Genomic DNA, 24,465 nt, shown 5'->3' on the forward strand with positions numbered 1-24,465 from the left:
CTTGTAGGCTACCTCGGTAGCTCTGGCACATCAAAGAATACACCCAACATGTCAAACTACAGATCTGATTGGTTGAAGACTATGACAATCAACAATATCGTCCCCATATACTTTAATCTGCAAAGGCTTTCTAGCGGACATCGGGCCTCTCTTCTTACCTAGAGACACAGAGGTGAAATCTGATTGGATAAAAGCTCTACTTAAAACAAGCTGCACTGGAAGCAGAGCAACTGAGGAAGACAGTAGCTGTGCAATGAGAAAATAAGCTAATGGGAAAAATTAGTATAATACATGTAATGTATTTGTGAAAAAATATTAAATTATAAAATAGCTATAATTTTGTGATTCTGTTTAGGCCAATAGAGAAAGCTTTGCTGGCCCTGACGGCCCACCACTGCTGTAATTCATATATAACACACGTTATTGTGAGCCAGGATGCACAGGGCTGTCGCAGAGGAGGTCGGGGGATGTGGTATAAATAGTGACCAAGTCCTCATAGGGAGGAAATTGGGGTGGATGGACAGGTCAACAAACATAGGACTTTAACTCAGTAGACTACTGTTCATGTCTTGTGTGAAAACAAAAGTCAATGTGACTTGGAATAAAAATGACTTTGTAAGATATTATACTAACTGTTTAATGAGGATACGTTAAATTTCTCTTCCTCCCAGTATAAAACAGTACACTGATCAAGTACAGTAACGTGACCTGAGGTCAGTTTTGACCGCTTTAGGTTTTGGAATGTCTATGATAAGGATACTAGTACCACTTTCAGTGTTGCATCTTTCAAAAGCTTATATCTTGAATATGCAACATGTTCATATAGAGGGCTAATTACTCAGTTGCCAGAAACGTATTGCATTATACTGAGAGGTGCCTCTGTTATTTCAATTTCAAAGCCCTCAGAGGGCTTAACAATCTGTACAGCATACGACATTCTCTGTCCTTGGACCCTCGCATCAGATAAGGAAAAACTCCCTGAATAAAAAACTTTTAACTGGGGGGGAAAGGAAGAAACTTCAGGGAGAACAACTGAGGAGTGAAACCTCTCCCAGGATCAGCAGAAGTTCAATAGATGGTTTGTGTACAGAATGAACAACATGATCAAATTACTACATAGTCAATCCATATGGCAGAAATGATACATATGATGAGAGTAGTAACAGCAATAGTAGCAGTAATAATAGCAGAATTAATAATAGAAAAATGATTACTAATACTAATAACAGCAGCAGTGGATATAATACAATGATAATAAAGCAGGAATCCTAATAGAAATGTGACTAATTTCTTCGAGGAAGCAATTATGTTAGTAACATGTATTAATGGAACATGAATACATACAGATAGAGAGGGAGAGGAGCTCAGTGTATCAGAGGAAGTCCCCCGGTAGTCTAGGCCTATAGCAGTGTATCTAGGGGCTGGTCCAAGGCAAGCCTGAGCCCGCCCTAAGCGTTTTTTTAAAGAGGAATGTCTTAAGCCTACACTTAAATGTGGGGAGGGTGTCTGCCCCCCGGTCTTAAACTGGAAGATGGCTCCCATTCTACTTTTGGGGACTCTAGAAACCAAAAGTAACCCCGCATTCTGGGAGCGCAGCTCTTAGTGGAGTAATAGGGTACTATGAGCTCCATAAGATATGATGGTGCCTGACCCTTTAGGGCTTTCTAGGTGAGGATAAAGGAGTTTAAATTATATTCTGGATTTTACAGGGAGCCAGAACAGAGAAGCTAATACGTGAGTAATCTCTTTTCTTTGTTTAGCAGCCTGATAATGGGGATTTCTTTGCAATGTTACGTAGGTGATAAAGGCAGTCCTTATTATTTACGGCGGAGTTGGAGGCCAGGGTAATGCCAGAGCACCTATATCATTAGATCATTTATTTCGGAGGTGTTCAGAGCCAAGAACCATGTGGAACTTGTGAAGGAGTCATCGTTTACATGTTCAAACTGGGATTGAGCTGATAAATAGGATTCAAACCAACGTAGTGTGGTTCCTTTTTAGCCTACCCTCACGATACGAATAAAAAACCAACAGCTGAACATGGAGGACTGTTGTATTAGACTGCATTAGTTTTAGGTAGCAGGGTAAACTATTTAGACTTACTTAGTACTTCTACTGTTCCCCTGACCTCTGACAGACCCACATAAGTACCATTTTATTTGTATCTTTCTCGACAAAATGCATTCTTGGGAACAAATAAACTATGTGAATAAATCTAAGCATGTTTTGTATCTGCCAGAGTAATGTTTTTTTTTTACTTTGGAACGTTCTACACAATACACACTTCACATTTATTTTAAAGAGCACCTCACCAGTTTAGTAAAAATCTGTGCATTCTAAATATCCATACTACCCTACTCTTTAGTATGCCAGGAAACGCCAGCATGCTTTTCTGGTTATTCTGACCCACAATCCTCTGTGCAACAGATAGCAACAGGGTCAAAGTTCAAAATGCAACGTTATGAAGAAGTAGGGTACACCCAAGTCTCTTATTTGTCATTTCCTCCCTCCTCGCATGGCCTCCCCATGCAGCCCTGGTGGGAGGGACTAAGACGCAAGGAAAGGAGGCAAGTAAACGAGGATGCAATTAAGAGACTTAATGAGTAGTATGTAGTATGAGTAGTATGTCCCATAGAGTGGGCTATATACTTTGTAAGGGCATCTGCATATGTACAAAAAGGGAAAAGGAAACGCTTCGGAATGCAGTGAAAATGTGTTGCAGCGAGGAGGGCGGATGGTTTAACGAGGGCGGAGTCTAACAGTTAAAAACACATTTCCTACATTGCAAAAGTCGAATAACCGCCATATCCCTATCTTACAAGAACTTTGGAACTGACCTTCATGCAGTTTTTTTTCTTTTTTGAACATTTCTGAACATTACTCTCTGCACACAGACGAGCGTCAGATCGTATGTGCTGCTCTGCTGTCACCTCTGTTCAGTTTTCACAACATCTGGCTTTTGTCTCTCTTTCTTTCTTAAACCCTCTCTCTCTCGTGCACAGCGGGGATGTCCGGGTCCAGCGGGATCTTGATAAAAGGGGGTAAAGTTGTGAACGAGGACTGCTCCGTGATCAGCGACGTCTACATCGAGAATGGGAAAATAGTGGAAGTGGGACTGAACCTTCAGATCCCGGCGGGAGTGCGAGTCATCGATGCCACCGATAAACTGGTGATCCCGGGCGGCATCGACACGCACACACACATGGAGCTGGCGTTCATGGGCACCAAGGCTGTGGACGACTTCTACATCGGAACCAAGGTGAACATATTAGTTATTGACACTGTATAAAATCGATGAGGGACAAAAGCAGGGGTTCCATCACACGTTCACGTGCGTCACGGTAATGACGTTAAGCGGCGCTGCCTTCACAGTAATCCGCTGTTCAAATGTTCACTACCTTTTAGTTTGACTTCTTATAATTCATTTTCTCCAATATACATTTATTTATTTATTTTACCTTACAAAGCCGGAACCGCTTACAATGATCATAACAGTAGCAATCATCGGTGTCATATTCATCCAGTATTATCATCAAGTTTCATTTATTGCATCAAAATATTCCAAAAGTAAAAAAGACTCATTCGGCATAATGACCCATTTAAGAAAAGTAATGTATATCATAATATTGGATTGTAATTATTGATGCATTATCATGGTCATCACTTTATTATTGTAACTGTACTACTTAATGCAGTGCTGGGTAGATTGTGAGTGACTGCCCAGGGATCATTCAAGTCTCATTTTTCATACTTTTTGTTCATTATATTTTGTTTTGTCAATCTGAACCTGCAAATTGAATTACCTAGCAGCTAAAGTTGTCAAGTAAATATATGCAATATGCAATATTTGCATCTGAATTGAACGGTAGAAGTATGAGGTAGTAGAAATTGGAGATACCTCAAAATTGTACTGCGCAGTACTTGAGTAAATTTGCTTAATTACTTTCCATCAGTGCACAACACAATATCCTGACTATCTAAGAATGTATCGAATTTGCTGTCACCGTTGGTAAACACCCGGATGACATGTACTGATGCACCAAAGGTGTAGGATTCATTTGTGGTATTGGCATTCAATTTGCACCTTTTTTTTAATTGTTTGAAGTATATTAAATTAACTTGTGCAAAATTAGATTCCATTTTATTATAATGCTGTATTTATCTTCGACTTGACGCGCATGTTGGTGTTTTATTTTGAAGGCTGTGATCAGGTGCACACACATAATCTGGAAGGTGTGAAAATATATTTCCAAATACAGAACCATGAATAAACATTCGGTATTACTTTACTCCAGTGTTCCTCATGTTTCTGTCCACACCTGGCACTGTGCAGTTCAACAGGCTGCTAAACAACTAAGTCATAATACATCAAATACCAACTAGCAGTTTGTGTCAGTTTTGTATAACACTGAGTGAACTACACGTTACAGTCTTAATAACGGTGTACATACAGAATTTAGCCTAAGCTTAACATTGGCAGTGTGTGTGTGAATGTTAATCTTTAACTGGCATCCTTTTAATGCGTGTGTTTCACCAGGCCGCCCTAGCAGGAGGGACAACAATGATCCTGGACTTTGTCATCCCTCATAGGGGCAAGTCTCTCCTGGAGGCCTACGACTGCTGGCGAAAGACAGCTGACCCCAAAGTTTGCTGCGACTACTCGCTGCATGTCGCCGTCACATGGTGGAGCGACGAGGTGAATCATTGTTAATAGATACAAAAAAATGTAAAAAAAGCAAAACATTCTTTTGGCAAAGTGTTAGCTTACAAGTATGTTTGCCAATCCCAAAATAGAATCGCACCGATTCTATCGCACAGACACAAGTGTCTGCTGTAGAATATAAATGTCAAATAGGACTTGTGTTCTGTTTAAGGCACAATGTTCCTGAATGTTTACCCCTTTTTCAGAGGGGCACTATAAATATAGAAGCAATGTTACTCTATTCCTCCATGTCAACCCTTTTCTTCTCCAGGTCAAAGAAGAGATGCAGACGCTCACCAAAGAGAAGGGAGTCAATTCCTTTAAGATGTTTATGGCCTACAAAGACGTGTTCATGCTGCAGGACTCTGAGCTGTACGCTGCCTTCTCCCACTGTAAGGAGGTCGGAGCCATAGCTCAGGTGCATGCCGAGAACGGAGACCTGATCGCAGAGGTTCGTACAGTGTGAACTTGAAGATGGAAGATGGAACTTGTATTGAAGAGCAGCTATGGAGTTTGTTTGTTTGTTTCCCATTTTCGCTTATGTACGTGATTTCCACTCTCCCTGCCAGATAATGTTTTTTATAGTGAAAATAATGTGTTAGTAAGGAGTGCAACAAATAATGAAGCTACTCAACACTTTTCACATTCACCCATAATAGTGATAGTTTCCATTTTTTTTATTCTAAGCTAAAAGCAAAATGTTTAACTACGCTCCAGATGGTTCAAAGTCCACTGACACTGTCTGTCGTAGCAATGAGAGCAAATCAAAGGTTGGTTATGGAAAACAATGTGATGTAACACCAAAGGCAAATTTTGCCCCGTCCATACTCCACTTCAGAAAATTTTTAACCCGAAGAATTCCGGATTGTCCCAAGAATATGTCGTTTTCACCACAGGTAGTTTGATAAGTCACATCCGGTAAAGCACCAGTGTAATTAGATGGTCCATTTAGAAGTGCTGGCTCCAGGGCCTCTTTTTCTGCTTTGAAAAAGTCAGAATGCCATGTCATGACAACAATTCACCACTAGGCAGCAGCAAAGGCCAGAAGAGTGAACGCGAGTGGGCCTCTTGTGGTTGGGAACATATGATTACTGCGTTAAAGGTGTGGTAAACATGACTTTGTGTTGTTAACCCAAATGATCTGTTCTTTGACCACTCCAAAAAAAACAGTCCGTGACTTTTTCTAACTTCATGAGAATTGCTTGAGAAAATAATGCATGACATCTGTTTTTGTTCTCCAGCTGTAAAACATGGTTGAATACAGCTGATTTTATTTATATTCTCTACATCTGTTATTGGTGCTGACTGTACTTTTAATGCAGCACAACTCCTTCTCAATGCCTAATAGATATTAATATTTCTTATTGTTTTAGTTTTACAGCAGTTTGTTCATAGAAGGCCTAAGTGGGTTATTCATTGTCAAAGTAAATTAATATATATTGGTCCATGCGTAGCACATACAACATATAAAACATGAAATATTCCCTTTGTTGTTGCTTTGTTGTCATTTCCGCATTCGATCACTTTCACAAAATCTGCAAACCCAGTTTGTGACAAAGGGAAGCGCCACCAATTTAATACATCTCTACATATTAGATTTTTAAAAAGGTCAGAAGAAAAGTGAAACAAATATTTAAAATAGATTTTAGAATCATCATCATTTATACATCGTTGGACAAGGAAGATCATTTCTAACACAAGGGTTCACATGTTATAAAGCACCGCTCTGAGTTGTCAGTTCATGTTTTCACATGCTCCTTTATATATAATATATAATATTAGTTTAGTTAGAGTTGGTCAGATACTGCGCTGTTGTCATCCTCTCATCTCCAATAACCTTTAATCTGCCTCGTTGTCTCCGTCCCCGCTGGGACTCGGCAGGGTGCTAAGAAGATGCTGTCTCTGGGCATCACGGGGCCAGAGGGCCATGAGCTGTGTCGGCCGGAGGAGGTGGAGGCCGAGGCCACCCAGCGAGCCATCACCATCGCACACGCTGTCAACTGCCCGCTGTACGTGGTCCATGTCATGAGCAAATCTGCCGCCAAGGTGGTGTCTAGTGCACGCAGAGATGGTGAGTGTGCTGCCCCCTGTTGTTGAAATAGGGCAAGGTTTGAGAGATGGTGGTCTTTTTAAAGCCAGAACCAATATCAGTATTCATGTTTGGTATAAATATTTATTGTCTTGAATTTTTTCAAAGAAAAAACAAAACATAAAAGTTATTCAATGTGTCCACGTGATTTTTTTTTCACGGTGGAAAAACCTCTGAAGCAGCAATTTAACTAACTTTTCGTCTTCTTCAGCAGGTGGTGTCGTCATGTGTCGTCATGTGACCGCTGAAACAGTACAAAGAGAAACGTCTTGTTTTTTTTTGTCCTCTCTCTACAGGGCGTGTGGTGTTCGGGGAGCCCATTGCAGCTGGACTGGGCACCGACGGCACTCACTGCTGGCACAAAGACTGGGCCCATGCTGCTAGCTTTGTCATGGGTCCTCCCCTCAGACCTGACCCCAGCACCCCTGGGTACCTCATGGACCTACTGGCCAAGTAGGTGGAACTGACAGTTTAGCAACCAGCCGTGTCATCGCAGATTAGTGCGCTTTGTAACTTAGCGTGTATGCTTTGGAGCAATTGTTGTTTGTGTTTTGAGGACAGGAGGGTGAAGATGCTGAAGCTGACAAGTATGGCTGTTATGTATTTGCTCTGTATTGCTTATTCATTCATTAGTCATTCACCCATACATATATTTATCCATCAAACGTGCTAGTGATGATCTCAGTGTGACGGGGACGGACAACTGCACCTTCTCTGTGTGCCAGAAGGCTCTCGGCAAAGACGACTTCACCAAGATCCCAAACGGAGTGAACGGAGTGGAGGACAGGATGTCTGTGATCTGGGAGAAAGGAGTGGTGTGTACTGATGATGTGAATGCTCTCATTCTGACATTGTTCAGCACTGAAACAGCAGGAGTGATGTGGCAGTGGGCTGATAAAGAGATACATACATTTAGACACATTACCAGATTCTAAGGCTCCTACGAGGGCCCTTTTACTTATTTTATTTTTACGTTTATTGTACATTTGTAAACCCTACTGGGCTATCATCATCAAATGTAATGTTTGGCTAAGAGTGTACACTCTTTTAACACTAATAATTATACTTTTCTCATTTTATTTGAGCTGAAATATCAAGCATAAACAGTTTTTTCTACAATACAAACAGAAAAAAGGCTGAAAGCTCTCGGAGCTGCAGATCGCTGCACAAAGCCGACGTTGCATTTTCTCACAGTTGTTGTGAAGCCCGGCTGCCCCAAGGCCGCTTGGAAGATTTACCACATTCCACAGCGCTCACAAATCACACAGTAGATGATATTTTGGCAGAAAGGAGTTGCTTGCTGCTGCAGTTAAGCACTGACCTTTTGCCTGCTAATTCTGTATTTTGTTGTCATCCACCGTGGGGCCCCTTTCACTCGAACCGGCCTCTTTGTGCTCCCCCCCCCCCCCCCCCCCCCCCCCCCCCCCCCTCAGCACAGTGGCAAAATGGACGAGAATCGATTTGTAGCCGTCACCAGCAGCAACGCAGCAAAAATCTTCAACTTCTACCCGCAGAAAGGCCGCGTCGCCAAGAACTCGGATGCCGACGTGGTTATATGGGACCCTAAGATGACAAGGTGAGGACCCCGACTCTTAGCCATCAAGCGGAGGGGGGGGGGGGCTTTTGAAATGGAGCAGGAAAAGGAACACGCTGTGTGTACAGTTTCAAATGTGTTCGACTCCAAAGCGCATTGTGAATGCTCTCTTATCTCTCAGCATGAAGTGAAACATTTCTTTCAGCGCTATCAGCAGCTCCTGCAGATGCAGACTGCAGATGGTGCTGCTGAAACATTGGGCAGACTTGAAAGCACGTCTCCGGGGTGTCAAGCATTGGCTTGAATAAGATAAAGTTTACAAAGTTTAGTAGTAAAGCATGCATGCTATAGATACAGGCAACTAAAAAGAGAAGCGATGTATCTTTTATCTTGTGCCACCTCAACACACACACACACACACACACACACACACACACACCACGTAAGCCGATTGTGCTCTATCCAGAAGTCAGGGTATGTCATCACTTATCTACAGCTGCGACACAATTTAAATATGAATGACATTCATCAGTCGGTTAAAAAAATAAAAATAAAGTCTGTCGGAATGACATTTCCTGTTTTTTGTGGGTTTTTTGGAAGGATTTTGAACACTTGCTTCAGCTCGATGCACACAGCATCAGTGGGATGATGCTGATGGGTCATGGTGAGGATCTTAAAGATGACGAATATTTCACGTGGGAGCTAAACCAATTGTCATAGAAGAGAACACGCAGCATTAAGGCTATTTTCAGTAAGCAGCTCAGAATATCACAAGGCTGCGTCTTTCCATTTTCTTATTGTTCAATCCAGATGTGGAGCGGAGGACAGTTTGCTGTCCTGCGGAGCACATCACGCACAGATGCAGGCAACGGAGGACAGTTTGCGTTCCAGTAGCTCGTGAACTGTGGCACACCAGGTCTTATATAACCCAGAATGCACTGCACTGCTCTTGTTTGCTGCAGAATCTGGGCTCAGCCCCTGGGGGGAAGTCACTAACCGCTGATGTGAATTGGAGAAGAACACATTACATACTGGTGTAATTTGCTGTAGATTAATTCACTGGCAACAAAAACAATCTTGTGTGAGACCTATACAATTCCTGCTGTGGAGGAGTTCTCAGTTTTTGGATCATCTCAGGCCCGTCACCTGCTCGGGTGTGTGCGTGCTCTGTCTTCACCGTGCGTGCGTGTCTGCGGACGTCGCGATGCCTTTTCAAGCATGACGGCGCCTCGTGTTTGATCGCCGCGGCCGCGAATTCATCTGTGAAACTTCGTAATGACTTGCCCTCGGCGTGAGTGTCGCTTCATAGCATAACATCCGGACCAGGGGCCACAAACGGTTGCGTAACCAGGAACGCCTAAAGGAAGTTCATCCGATGGCCTTGTGTGTCTCATAATTGCTGCTACTTGGATAATGAGGACACATCTTGTTTTTGTCAGTGCACACGTGGCATGGTGTCTGGCTCTACAAGTCAACGGGAAATGTGTGAAAAGAGGGGGGGAAGCAGTGCTCTCTGGGAAAAAAAAGGAAAAAGATATTTCAATGTGTTTCATGCAACTGGCTGAGTTATTTCACTGTTCTCCGCTGATTTAGTCTTTTCATTTAGATGTGATTTATTTCTCAGACATCATCAATCTGTACAGTGCAGAGCGTTTGATTATTTTAATGTGAAGTGTTTTAATGGGCTTTCCGTCTGAGAGATTTATTATTTCCCAAAAAGCCCTTCCACCACCCTGATGAGAAGGTGCATTAAGTTACTACTGCTGTTAGTAACTACATGCAGCGAGGGAAGGTTCTGTACTTAAAAATGTATCGCATGATTCACGAGTTGGATCACAAGTTGTGTGAGAAAGTGGTAGCAGAGAGATATCAACCGACTCTGCAGCACCACAGAGACGTTTTGTGTCTTTCAGCTCGTTCTTTTGTTTTTGAGCTCAGTGACGTCTCAGTTTTGGTTCAATCGCTGCTTTTGGCGGGTTTTTTCGGGCGCAGTCGGAAACAGTTTGCGGCACTCTGAAAAGTCCATCAGAGCTCAAAGCAGAGTGCATATTGGACTTTGATTTAAATCTGTCAAATGGACAGAAACGCAACGTGTATCTGCTGGATGTGCGGTAACTATTTGCTAACACATTGAAATGTAGTTAAGTAGAAGTACATGTAGCATGATAATACACAATGACAGTACAAACACCACATAACGCTGTATTTGGTTACATTGAAGATCGTTACATGGCTGCATGTGGTTGGAGCGGGATCATAGCAGTCGCATGGTGCAGTTCAGTTAAAAGTATTGAATTATGAACTTTACATAAATCTTGAATACATTAACTATGAGTGCTTTCAGATAAATCATTTACATCATTTTATTCATTTCTGCCTATAAACTCTATCACAGCCATGCTAAATATGTAGCAAAAGTTTTAAATAATTCAGTTCATTGCTTGTTGCTGCACAGTGTCTGCAGTAACTCGATGCTGTGTGTGAGTACATCTTGGCAGATTAGAACAGAATGCATTACGTTTTCAACAAGGTTTGCATGCGATGAAGACATTTAGTTCCAAAATAATTGAAAATGTACATGTAGTTGTGTCTTTGTGTCTTGGCAGGAGGATATCAGCCAAGACACACCACCAGGCCGTGGACTACAACATCTTCGAGGGCATGGAGTGCCACGGTGTCGCTGTCGTCACCATCTCCAGGGGCAAAGTGGTCTATGAGGATGGGCGGCTGCAGGTGTCAGCAGGACACGGCAGATTCATCCACAGGAAGCCCTTCTCTGAATTTGTTTACAAAAGAATCAGGCAAAGGGATCAGGTCAGTCAATCCCCACGACCTTTATGAGTAGAAAAGAATACCCCAGCTCGTAAAAGACTGTCTGTGCTACTGTAACCCTAAAAACCCACCATACACTACCTGCTCAGCACCAAACAGCAGACGGACAAAGTTGACTAGCTGGTGAATGGAGTGGAGCATTTAGCTCCTCGGGAGCCACACATTTCCCTCAGGAGTTGGCGGAGACCAAAAACCGAGCTAAAACACAGGAACTACTGGACTTGCTTTTGCCAGACTAGAAATGAAATAACAAAATAAATGCTAATGCTGCTGTGCTGGATGCATGCTGGATGCATGGTGAACTTGCTAACAAGATTTATGTTTAATTTAAGCAAATCCTGATGAGTTCCTGTACACAAAGGTCACGTAACCTTTCTCTCTCTGCTTTGTATTTGGTCTGCAGGTGGGGACACCTACAGCTGTGATCAGAAAGCCCTATGAAGGCAAAGTCATTTCTATATGAACAACTGGCCCAGAACCTGGAAGGCAAGACATTTCTGCAAGTCATACATACATTATTCAGCCATCAGCCTTCAGCCAAATCACTGTGTGCAGTAAAGGTGGTCGCTGTGTTTAGGTCAGCAACAGGTCAATGCTCTGTTGGCAGATACTACCACTGTTATATTTGTTCAACTGTGTGAGGTTCTGCTGCTGAAAAGTAGATGTGCTCCAACATACATTATGGAATCAAGTAATTCACTGCAAGGAATGAAAATAGGGCTTATGCATGATTCCATGGTAGAGAAATATGGTGTGATTTGAAAAAGGGATCTTTCATCACTTTGTGCATTGTGTCTTAAAACTGGCTTTAGTTGTGAATGTGCCTGAGTTTTTTTTATTGTCGAAATTTCTCCCATTTTCCTTAATGTTTGTTGTTATTGGTAACCCAAAAGCATCCTTCCCTTTGATGAACTATTCATTAAAATGATTCACTTCGTTGACCCAGATTGACTCTGTTTTTGCATATTCAGCAGGTTCGCACACTATCAAATGCACTCTAACTATGCCCATGTATGGACTGCATTCCTTCCTTCCCATGGTACAACAAACAAAAAAAAAAGGTCTGCGGCTGTCACCGAGCATCATGTGGCAGCTTCCTATTGGGCTGGCATGCTGGCGTGGTTTTTTGCCACAGGGCCAGTTGAGACATAATGTGAGCTTATCATGTAGCCACACGGGTCAGTGGCAGCGTGTGAGTCACAGAAGGCCTACTCATCCTTGAGCTGTACCACTTCCTTCCTCTTGTCTCTGACAGTGGAAGGGGCGGTGTGGGATTATACAGTCGACAATGAATAGCTCTGAAAATGTGCCTTACATGGAGTTCAATAAAGTAAATAAGAAGAGAAAATACACACTGCTTATTTATGTTGACTCAACTTTTTTGAAATTGAGGAAAAGTAAGTGTCTTAACCATTTTAGCAGAGTTGGACAAACTATTATTTTAAACCGGAATAGGTCATTGCCTTTTCTTTGTTTATTAAATTAGGCCACATATGAGATTGAGAACGCACTATTGTGTTTTTACATCACAGCGTGCTCTGCAATCTCTGGTCCCGCTCATCAGGAGCAGTTTCAGGTTAAAGTTACTGATACAATTTAATACTGATATAATTTAATACTGATATATATTGAGAGAGAGATTTTGTTTTTTGGACACATTCTTGAATCTTTGGCCTTCAACCTGGTTATATATTGTGATGTCTACTCCATACATTGGGGAGGATTTGACCAAGCATGCACATGACACCACTCATGGTCTGACCACATTCACAATGAACTGACATAACTGCTTGTATAACAGAAATGGAAATGTGGAAACAGTGCAGGTATTGTAATGTAAAACACAATAACACCAGTAACAATGCAGGAACACATACAACAAACAGACTCTTGTCCATGATTGCCCTGGTGCATTCTGGGAGGTTCCTCCTACACACCTAGTGTCAGGATATTTCAATATAAACTTATACAAACTATTCATTTTAGATAGATTGCCAATTTCATTTAAATCAAATAACGTGGATTGTATTTAAAAACCTGATACAACAAGAATAAATACAGAATAAATGACCAAGTTATTTTATTAAACATGTAAGAGAAATGTATATACATCTAACGGCTGTGAGATGTTAATGAACAGCGACGGTGCATCAGTGGAAAGAGGACAGTGCTGTTCGCTGCACATGTAGGGGACATCTGTCTTACATTATGGAAGCAAACATCGCTGTTCTACTCTGCAGAGGAGCATTCCACATGGAGGTAAAATAAAGAAGCCTGTCACTGTGTTGTAGCTTATTAGAATCTTATCTATTATCTATTGTGTAAGACAGACACTGTGGAGCACTCATGAATAATAGGATTCACTGCTAGCATCACAAATCCATGATTAACTCCAACTAGCCTACATTAATGTTGTTTATGTATGATTCATATATTTGATTGGTTGGCAGTACTGTGGTATCAATCCTAAATGTTTACAGTATGTCCGGTTATGTCGATGATCACAGTACACGCAGGGATAGATTCATCATAGAATAATGTCATCTGCCTTGTTATGTAATGAACATGATGTCATGTCTGACAAATAAATGAACATATCTAGTTGCTGAGTGCTCATTGGAGCTACTCTGAATTGATTTATAATTATAATAATTATTAGGTAATTGGTGGGCAATTGTTTGTGTGAAAGGGTTTGTATAAAGCATCTATCGACTACTCTCCATGGTTACCAGAATTGTCAATTGGCAGATTGGCCAGTTGCTGAATAACAATGACACAGTACAGGTAGAGTCAAGTGATGGAGCACAGTGCTTGAGCAACACGTATTTATTGTTTAATATTCCATGGAATATAAAAAAGTATCTGAAAAAATATATTTACACAACACACACACACACACACACACACTAATATAATGCAAAGATATCCGAAAGGACACGTTTGAAGTCCCTGAGTTGTTTTCATTCCAGTTACAAGGTGCATAGTGCCGGAAACCAGTCTTTAGTTCAGAGTTGGTATTAAAAACCTTTAAATGGTTGTTCAATTTGCAAACAGTATATCTCCATAATCCATTGTGTATAGTGGAGGCATAACATACTGTACCTGTTAGAGTTCCACTATTAGTATAGATCAGAGTGTGAACATCAAACGTGGTGCTCTGGAGAGACATTGCAATGGTCAGTTGAAAGATAAATATTAATATTATGTATGCATAAACAACAGACGGCCTATTATTGATCCATGTGGGACACTTTTATCAACCACCTGGGGACTTGATTTAAAACCATCTACAACAACAGTCTCAGCCTGAAAGACTCAATTTCAATCATCAAAAATAATGGAAAGCAGCTTATTTAACGGAGTATTATACTGTAATCAACAGTATCAAAATGCCTTGATCAGATCTACAAACAGTGCGGCACAGTGTTGCAGTTGCAGCGGTCATTGGATCAGGTCTTCACCCTGACTGCTGTATCTGAAGGACCTTATTTATCATCTCGAGAAAGGCTCGCTGAGAGTTGATCAGTGCTTCTCGGACGGACAGGACAGCTATAGATTAAATATTAGATTATAGATTAATAATAGATCATTAGATATAAACTGGTAGTGTTAAGTCACAAGTGTCAGCTTCTTTGTTCAATGAGGTAAAAGTTGATTTAAAGCAATGATGTAGAATCCGTTGTTCAAGGAGGGGGACCTTATGTTTTCTTATCATAGAATAGAGAAAACATGCAACTGAAAGAATAGCTTCTTCACGCGACACTTTGCGGATCCCCTTTGGGCCTGAAGAGCAGCGGGCACCAGAAATGTGGCTGAAAAGAGAAGACAAACACCGTTAAGCACTACCCGAAGAGGTTTACAAACGTAACCAGCGACGGACAGTAATGAATACCTTTAAATAGAGTGACGTGAGGCTACGGTTGTCTTTCCCCTTCCTCTTTTTGCATCTCTTCCTCAGGATTTTGGCGTGCAGGTACTCCACTCTCTCCTCCGCGGCGCTGGGGAAGAACCGCTCGCAGACCATCAGCCTGAGCTGGCCCACTTTGGCAGCCATCAGAGCCATGATGAACAAGGTGAGCAGGATGGCAGCCAGAGGAACTATGGAGTTGTAGAGCAGCAGCTTGGGTTTAGGAAGGCATTTCTTCTCAAACAGGGTCACGGAGTAGGAGAAGTCTTTTTGATGGTTTTCCTCACCAAGCGGTATGCCTATTAGAGTCACAATCCCCTGAGAGGACACAAGAATTCATATTCAGCAGCTGCCGGACTGCATGGGACAAATACTGTAAATGCAGAAACGTATCAGAAGTTCTCTCACAAACTTACTTACTTTGATGCTCACTAATAACGGGACGTGGAACGGTTCTAGCTCTGATAGCTGTCTTGTCACAATATCGACAAAGCAGTACAATAAGGCATCCACAGTTATGAACAGGACCCAAGCCATAAAATGGGAGACAACCGGAACACCAAATTTCAGCATGGCTCGCCCCTCTCTGGTGGTGGGACGGGCCCAGGGGACGGCGGCGTACAGCTTCTCCTCCTCTGGCGTGAGGGGGAGGACGTGGGGCTTTCCTTCCATCTTCCGCCTCTCGTCGAAACCAACAAACGTGCTGCTCATGAAGCGGTTTTGGTATTTGGCGTCACCGCAGTATTTCTTCACGTGCAGTGCTATGAACAGCATGAGCACGAGGAAGCTGATGGCAGGAAACATCCTATCGGTCACAGAGGAGACCGTGCTCACGAGGGCCTGGACATACTTCACGGTGTCGTTCAGCTTCTGCTCTGCTTCACTGAGTTTCCACCGGAATTCTTCTGATTCCAGTCTGGGCGACACCTTGAGTTGGGAGTCGAGGTTCACCACCCCTAAGTCTGTAACTCCCTTGAGCATGTTTCCCAGCCACTTCAACATCTCCACATAGTTACTGAACGGAGCGACGATGGCTGCTGTCTTTGCCTTTAGGTTGCAAATCATGCTCCGCACCAGGCCTGTGGTGTTCTCCAAGGTGTTGCGGATATTTCTAAGGACCACCAAACTGGTCCCAGCGGTCAGGAGCAGGTTCCGACTCTTCTTCATGAAAATGGAGATCACAAATAGAATCCCCAAGCACCTTACTCTCTTTGATAGGAAGAGGGCGACCGTCAGTAGTGCTTCAACGCAGACGGCAATCCCTCCGGCCACTGCCAGCTCATAGTTGAGGGTGAAGAGGAGGTACAGGAGGAGCAGGGAGCTGAGCAGGAGGCTGGAGAAGCTACATGTGAGGAGGAGGATGAGGGTTCTTCGAACGCCATCCCTGTTACCGGTTGTGAAAACATCTACAGCCAGATAACCAACATCCTCGAGGCTCCGTTTTATTGCAATCAATGGAAATAGCATCCTGGACATCGAGGAAGAGTATGTGTGTGCGTGTGTGTGGGGGACCAACACTAGAGTACAACAGCCACATAAAAACAGAAACAGAGGTTACATGCAAAATATATACAACATTTAATGGTCAACTGTGTGGCTGAACGTTTCTGTCAAAATTCTATTCTGAAAAGATACATTTTGAATTTGAAAATGCTGGACATGTGATAGCAAATGTAATGAGATCATTAAGTACATACCTGCGCTGCAGAGCTTGACATCTATTCTTATGCATGCAGTTTGCAGGCTCCTTAAATACGGCTAAAACAGGAACTGTCGCCCCCCTCAAACCTCAGCCATTCGTCATTGTCAGTCATCCCTATTTTTTAACCAAAAGCAGAAGCAACCAGAGGGCTAATATGAGGCCGGAATATGACAGTGTGTGAGACTTTATTGAAGATCGCAAGGCTGTATGCCACTAATGGATGATTGAGTTTAGAATACTTGCTGCATATGCACCTTAAAGGGACAGTTAACCCAAAATCAAAAATACATGTTTTTGTTCCTATTGCCTGCAGTGCTATTAATCATTATAGATCATGTTGGTGAGTTGTCTAGTTTTTCAGATAAATTATCTGCAGAGATGTCTTCCTTCTCTCCAATATAATGGGACCATAGGGCACAAACGCCCAAAACTACATTTGAAAACCTCAACACTCTCTTTCCAGAGATCTTGACCTGGTTATTCAAAATAATCCACAGACCTTGTTGTGAGCAGTTTCATGTAGGAAATAGGGTTGAAAGAAAATAGTTCCTGCATGAAACTGCTCACAACAAGGACACCTTTTTAAAAGAAAGTACATTTTACTTCAGGTAATATATGATACATTGATTGAGAAACATTGTTGAAACACAAAAAGGGTTGTGCAGTAAAGCAAATTGTTCAAAGTAAAAAAATATATATGTTAATTTACTTTATATAATATATATGAAGTATCACAAATAAACAGTTTTTTTATCGCTTTTATACTTTTGAAGATAAATAAAAAATAAAATTCTTCCTCCAATAAACCCTGTGGATCTCAAGATTTCAAAATGTATCTAATATCTTGTATTATTATAATATCTTATAATGTTTGAAGATAGATACTCCAAGCTCTACTATAATAGATACTGTTAGCACTTGTAAGGATTTTATACAGAATCCTTTAATCTCGTAAACTAAGAGCCTGGAATTTGTTCCAGGCTGTGAAAAAGTAAAACAAAAACCCACAATTGTACACAACACTTTCTGGTGTCATCAAGGTAACGTGATATGTTGTTGCAAAGTTATGTCCCATTCGTATTTATACCATCAAGCCCCTAGCAGATTTGCACACTCAAGCATATTCAGGTGAGGTCAGTCAGGTCCCTGAGGGTTCAGGGTTTATTAAACAGGGCTACATAGGAATGCATGAGTTTGAACTCATAGAGCTGTATAGCTGTATCATAAGCTAACCAGGCCTCTCTGCACCTTAGTCAGAGTATATTCGTTTAAATTGAGCTATTGTAGGCACATTCCTAAAATCTATATTTTCGTAGACCCTCTCAAATTCACCTCCCATGCAACAGAGGTATAATCTGAAGATCCTGAACTAAAAGAGGAATTGAGAAGGGGGGCTACATATAGTATTCCATAAAAATGATCAAAAGATGCCATAGTATATGTCATGGTGAATCTCATAGTATAGTTATGAACTGTCTCGTAGTTTGATCAATTGAATTGAATGATGTTGATGTGAAATTACGATTTATTTCGTCAATACTGAGATCACAATTATTTAACACAATTACTTATTAACTTAACTTATTAACTTTGGAAACATCGCGCATTTAGAACATTTAGTCCACGTTTTAAAGTTAAATACATCAATCTGGTGCACTTTGAAAGCTGAACTAAAAGGCTAAATCTATGAAAAACATTGTGCTCTTGTAAACAATTTCTGCTATAATAATTAAATAAATGAATAAAAAACGTTCTGCTAAAATGCCAATATACAGTAACAGTATATTCTATATCCAAAATATATATAAAAAACCTTTCAGTTGTGCAGGCAAAAAAGACAAAAAAAATAAATCTATTCTGCAGCACTTAATAGGTTATAAATTAAGTGCTTTCCTCCTTTATGCAATTAGTAGTAGTGCTGGGCAACGATAAACATTTTTAATCTCGATTAATCGCATGGATGTTTTGCGATTAATCGCATTGTTATTGCAAAGTTCAATAATGAATTCAAAAGTAGTGTATTGCACACTTTTATTTGAAAAGTACTGCTATATGAACAATAACATTTGGTTTGCACACTTTAAACAAATAAGGTGCTTTTTAACAGCAGTATTCCCTTTACACAGTAGCAGTTATATTTATTGCACTGTCTGTGCTCAGTGTGCTGACTGTATGTGAAACGTGTTCCACTGCTGTGCAACAGGAATAAAATGTTTCAATGTCAGAGCATGTGAATGTATCTCTACTGTTGATCAATATAATTCTGTAACTCCGAGGTGATGATGGTTACCCAGCGAACAAAGAATAAAGACACTTTACGCACAATTTAGGTGTATTTTCCCTTTAACTCACGAGATGCAGGTAGCATGTTTTATACTTAATGTGAATATAATTCATACTTTGTTGGCATCTTATTCTGAAAACCGAATGTGAGTCTGAAGAAACCGGATGTTGTCTCACGTTAATCTTTCCGCTAACTTTCAAAGTCCTTCGCTCGCTCCCGATCTGTGCCGTTTGAATGCGTTTACAATGAATTTCAGCATATAGGTCACTAACATGTAAGTGTCTGCTGAGTTGAGCACGGAGATCTGAGTGTCTGCTGACTTTACCGCAGCGATGTCCAGTAGTCTCCATTCCTCCACCGCTGCCAGCGAGCAACGGACTTTCAAAATAAAAAGAAACGTGCTATAAATAATTGTTGGCGTTAATTAATGAATGCCTTGACGCGATAATAACGCGTTGACTTGCCCAGCACTAATAATAATAATACGAATGAGTTTGCAAATATATTGTGCAAAATTAACAAAATATTGGTGGGGACAATTATTTCCCAAACTTTGGTCGTGACTAGTCCCTATGGACCATATGCAAACCTACGCCCTTGATGGTGATGGCACAGCAAATAGTATGTTGAAAACGTCGTGAGGAGTCATAGTTTAGTACGTCAAAAAAATCACAGTACAGTATGTCGAATAAAGTCGAATAAAGTATGTTGAAAAAAGCCATGAAAAAGTCATCAATAATCATAGTTTAGTATTTCGAAAACTGACATAGTGTATGTTGAAAACATGTCATTATAGAACAGTGCGCAGGGATCCACACTAAATGTTTGCGTACGTTCAAAGGAGGAAACGCACGAGCTCCAAACAATATTCAGATTTATAAAACCTTGCATACGCTTCCAGTGTACAATTTCCTTTTATAAATCCTAAACCAACCTGTAAATGTGCAGAGCTGGTTCAGCCTCACATCCCGCCCTCTACATGCCCACATTCGACCATAAACGGTCGATGCAAAGCACCTCATGAGTGCTGATGCATAGAAATGAGCTGCTGATCATGAGGTCTTTATGGTGAATCACAGAGACGACCGAGCCACAGAAATCCAAGTGCTTGTGGATGAGATGATCCCTGAACACTCGTTCTCTCCCAATTCCTCCATTGACGCATCACCAGAGTATCTATCGTGCAGCATTACACATCACCAGTCTCACTGTAGTATTTATATGTTTACAGCAATCAGACTGATCACTTCCTAAATGATCACGACAGTCAGTGGTCTCCACATACCCTAGTATGATAGGTGAACGCAATTTATTTATTGATGTTTTCTTACGGCATTATGTGGTGAAGGTTGGCCATGAGGTGATGGAGACGGTGTGTGGCATCACCATGGTTACTCCTCTGCTGCAGAGAGCTGATACTCTCATCAGACAGCTGTTTACAGTTTGTCTGTGTACAGTAGGCTGTATCTGTTACCGTTACATTACATTACAGTCATTCGGCAGACGCTTTCATCCAAAGCGACTTACAATAAGAGTATTCAACATACGTAGGTAAATGGAATACACTATAAATGAATCAATAAAGCTGTGCTCACTGCAGCGATTTTACTCACTAACACTTAATGAAAACTAAAATCCTACTTGGTGATTATTGAAAAATATTGACGCTCTGTTCTGCAATTGTTTAAGCTATTAGACATTAGATTTTATACATCACAACATTTGTGTGGGAAGTGGCGTACGCCTCTTTCAGACCCCGTTTTGAGCGTATACAACGGTGACAAATGAGACCCCATGGTGCCCATGGTATACAATAATAACGTAATAGGTTGCATTGTGGGAATTGTAGGATCCAGGGTTTTTGGAGCTTGGCCCATACTGATGACCAAAAGTCAGGATTTCTCCTGCGGTATTGATTTTGACATTTCTTACTTATTCCTACTTGTTCTGCAGTTTCTATAGGAAGCGTGTCACACTCTTGTGCGTGTGTGTTGCTCTTATCACCACCCAACTCTTGGCATCAGTGTAATATCAATTTTTTTATTTTTAATTTGAAAAATAACTTACATAAATCTCTGTACTCAACCATACTTAACCAAGACATAGCCTTGGCATTAACACATTGCACCAAAAAGAGAAAATGAAAAGGCATTCAAAAGGATAAATAACATATGTCTTTGTCATCATGTGAGGCATTTTTCCTGTTCCAAACGAGTCTATCAATCTAGTCATGGTAGCTTGTTGAGTCAAATTGTGACATCTAAAGGTATGTACAGTGAAAATTAAAATGAAAATATATACTGTAGCTTGTGACAGCAAGGTTTTTTGGGACATTAAAACGCAGCATCGTCATATGGAAAAGGAATAATGCCTCAGGTCAATTTCATTCAGACATACTGCAACTATAAGATTCATATACTTCCCAGACATGAGAAGTATTTTATAATTACTAAAAATAGAAAATAAAAAATAAACTGGTCTTGGCTTTTAAATAAAACTAACAAAAATATAGTAAATTAATTTCATTTTCATTAAAACAAGAAAAAACATTTTCTGTGGCAATATCCCTTGTTATTTGAACTTGTGATGAGCTCATCTTCACAAACAGTGCCTGTAAAATGGAACCACAGCAACACACATCTCCTGCATGTTTGCTGCCTCTTGATTAGGTGTAGACCTCTTGCTGTACCAATACAGATTATTTTTGCATGTTCGTCAACAATACTGAAATAAAATACACTTGCAATCACAACTGTTTCGTCAACCTCCATTAAATATAAAACATTGTCCTTGTCACTTTTTTTTCTCAAAAACCTGAAAGAAAATATGACCTTGGGGGGGGGGGGGGGGGGTGGAATGTTTTTGCTGAAACTTCAATAATTGGCCGCAGAAGACCAAGAACTAATTTGTTGTAGAGTTCAATTTAAGGTGAGGGAGAAAAGTAATGAAGTTGACATGCACTGTACAAGAAACTGCAAAAATTCCAAATATCATCTTTATCAAAACATGCTGAGTTACTGTAAGGTGTGCCCAAGCCATGTTGCAGAAAATCCTTTTCAACATGCTTGTTAAACAAATCAAATCCAAAATAAAATACAGACTGAAACAATACAGAACTGTAAAATAACCAACAGTCCTCAAATCTGGACAATATCAGGGGACTGAACAATGGTAGCAATGAATAGTACAATGAGAAGTACCCTGGGACAAGGAAGAAAAAGAGAAACATGTACAATTTGCACATAATGTTTATCTTTATAAGGCATAAGCCTTTTACAATGAAATAAATAACTTACATTTATTTTCATTATCACTTTTTGTCACATAAACATTTTTCTGTTAAATAGCTCCAAAAGTTTCCTTTAAGTTTCCCTTATCTGCATGTCTGCTAAACACAGACTCATGAATGGTCTAAAGAATGATTAACAATGTCTTCTTTTTTTAATCACGATGTTGCATTCACTCCCCTTGAAAACCATGCACTAGTGAAATTTATCTTTAAAAATAATATAAATTGTTGAAAATGGCTGATCTGTTTTATTTTTCATCTTTTATGCAAGTTGCAGCCTCAAGAAAATAATTTTCTTTCTTTTTTTTTTTTTTAATTCAGCTAAATTTGTGTCCATGCAAATGAACTAAAAGGGAAAACAATAGTTTTTTCTCATTTAATTTTCATACAATATATCAACAGAGAAAGAATGATGGTAGGTTTTACATCTTTTAATGGGGTTTGGATTGTTACTGCATATTCTGGAGTGTTGATGGTAGCCACTTCAATATTGCCTCTGATTAACTTTGAAGTCTTTCTGGTGATTTACCAGCACGGTTTGATTCAGTACATGAACCTAGAGTATGCAGGGCATTTCTTTTGGGGAGTGGGGGGGGAGTGTGGATACAAGCTGGGACACACCTCACCCAAAGTGATGGTCTCCAAAACTCCCATCTACACAGCTAGGTCTGTTGGCGTGGCGTGACCAAGCATCTGGTTAGAAACACTGTCACCCCTTTCAGATACAAGAACATTGACTCTAAAAAAAGAAGAAAAAACAAAAGAACAGAAAAGAAAGGAAAAAAAAAGAAAAGAAAAGCAAAACATTTATTTTTCATTCGAAAAGGGCTTCTGTAGAACTCGTTTAGCGGCTCCCAGTGCTGACCCCCATGGCTTCGAATTGGATGAAAACCTGGAACTGACGGATTCCTCGTGCTAAGGAGTTCATTCCAGCTTCCTCCAAACAACAACAACAACACCCGGCAATCCCGGCCGCCAGGCGCTTGCGACACGCTTCGCCCCACGTGCACAATGTGCGCAACGTTTTTGCTCAAAACACAGGATCACGTTTTGCACCCCTAGAAACAGGCTCAGAAGACACAACATCAAGCATGCAGTGTAACCGGGGGGCGTGACCTGTAGTCGCAACACTGGCTGCTACAACAACGCTATCAGTCCACACGCTGCTATGATCGAGAGAAGCTGTCCAGTGACGATTGGGAAGCTCTTCTTGTCAGTGGGGCCAGAGTAGGGTCCACCAGTGAGGAAGGAGGAAAGAGCTTAAACCAGCCAAACACCATGTTGGACAGGTCCAGCTCATCTAACAGTATCTGAACTGCTCCCATGAATGATTTATGGTCCATGCGTCCATAGTCACCCCAAACGATGACCTGCGGAGAACACAGAAAAAGAAATGAATCAAAAGGATGAGACGAAGTTGAAACAGGGACAGATGAAGTGGTTTTAGTGAGACCGGTGAATTCCTGTGAGACCTTTCTTACCTGTAAAACCTTCCCTCCTGGACTCTCCTCAAACGGCAGTTGCTGCTGGTAAAGAGGATCCAAGGTTTTTCTTGCTACTTTTGTTTTCTTTTTGGCTATGCAGACTCCGTTTTCCAAAAGGTAGACCTTTACATATGGTGCTGAGGAGAGAGGAGGAGCCAAGAAATGTTACGCACAACCTCTGATTCTTATCCCTCAGCCCTAAAGGAGCATGCCAGTTCATTATATATCAGCGTTTACGTTGAACTCAAGTACGTGTGTAATTGCCTGTGATAATGCCAGGTGTGAGAGCTTTAATTACCTGGCAGTGCCTTGGAACCTGGTTTTCCCACAAGGCCACGGGCTCTGATGATCTCCACCTCCAGTGCTCCTTTCTTATCCACCATACCGATCTGGATGTCTCCTGAATAACAAAAATACCTGAACCTTTAGCACACTACTGACTGATGGCTACCCGCATATATACGGTATAGGTATAAACAAGTTATTGAGGTATACTTATATATTTATTTTACAGTATATAAGGAATAAAATAATATATCACTTGCAAGATTATTAGCCTTACTTATTCAACATTTTCGATTCTTAGCTATTCCTAAGATTATTACCAGGCACCATAAATGTATTGAGTTGAATGGTTATTGT

General features: G+C 40.9%; 3 protein-coding genes across 5 annotated transcripts in view; 1 reads left to right on the forward strand and 2 right to left on the reverse strand.

Annotated features, from left to right (window-relative positions):
• Nucleotides 1-2,796: 2,796 nt before the first annotated feature.
• On the forward strand, nucleotides 2,797-12,132 carry dpys (dihydropyrimidinase). Its single transcript, XM_079164686.1, has 9 exons — nucleotides 2,797-3,259; nucleotides 4,538-4,696; nucleotides 4,974-5,153; nucleotides 6,584-6,773; nucleotides 7,088-7,244; nucleotides 7,465-7,606; nucleotides 8,225-8,367; nucleotides 10,932-11,139; nucleotides 11,561-12,132. Exons 1-9 carry the CDS (start codon nucleotides 3,008-3,010, stop codon nucleotides 11,618-11,620), a joined length of 1,491 nt encoding a protein of 496 aa, XP_079020812.1. The 5' UTR covers nucleotides 2,797-3,007; the 3' UTR covers nucleotides 11,621-12,132.
• Nucleotides 12,133-14,909: 2,777 nt separating this feature from the next.
• Nucleotides 14,910-16,540, reverse strand: dcstamp (dendrocyte expressed seven transmembrane protein; the record flags this gene model as incomplete). The annotated part of the gene is made up of 3 exons (XM_079165399.1): nucleotides 14,910-14,969; nucleotides 15,050-15,382; nucleotides 15,485-16,540. 3 exons carry the CDS (start codon nucleotides 16,538-16,540, stop codon nucleotides 14,910-14,912), a joined length of 1,449 nt encoding a protein of 482 aa, XP_079021525.1.
• Nucleotides 16,541-23,505: 6,965 nt separating this feature from the next.
• rims2a (regulating synaptic membrane exocytosis 2a) overlaps nucleotides 23,506-24,465 on the reverse strand; it is a gene marked incomplete at both ends in the record, with an annotated part of 124,855 nt that continues 123,895 nt past the window's right edge. For all 3 annotated transcript variants that reach the window (XM_079164693.1, XM_079164694.1, XM_079164692.1), the window contains 3 exons: nucleotides 23,506-23,709; nucleotides 23,821-23,960; nucleotides 24,122-24,223. In XM_079164693.1, the coding sequence (XP_079020819.1) occupies nucleotides 23,506-23,709; nucleotides 23,821-23,960; nucleotides 24,122-24,223 (446 nt within the window). The remainder of the gene's footprint in view (nucleotides 23,710-23,820; nucleotides 23,961-24,121; nucleotides 24,224-24,465) is intronic.

The sequence above is a fragment of the Pholis gunnellus genome (genome assembly GCF_910591455.1).
Source record: "Pholis gunnellus genome assembly, chromosome: 8".
Taxonomy (NCBI): domain Eukaryota; kingdom Metazoa; phylum Chordata; class Actinopteri; order Perciformes; family Pholidae; genus Pholis; species Pholis gunnellus.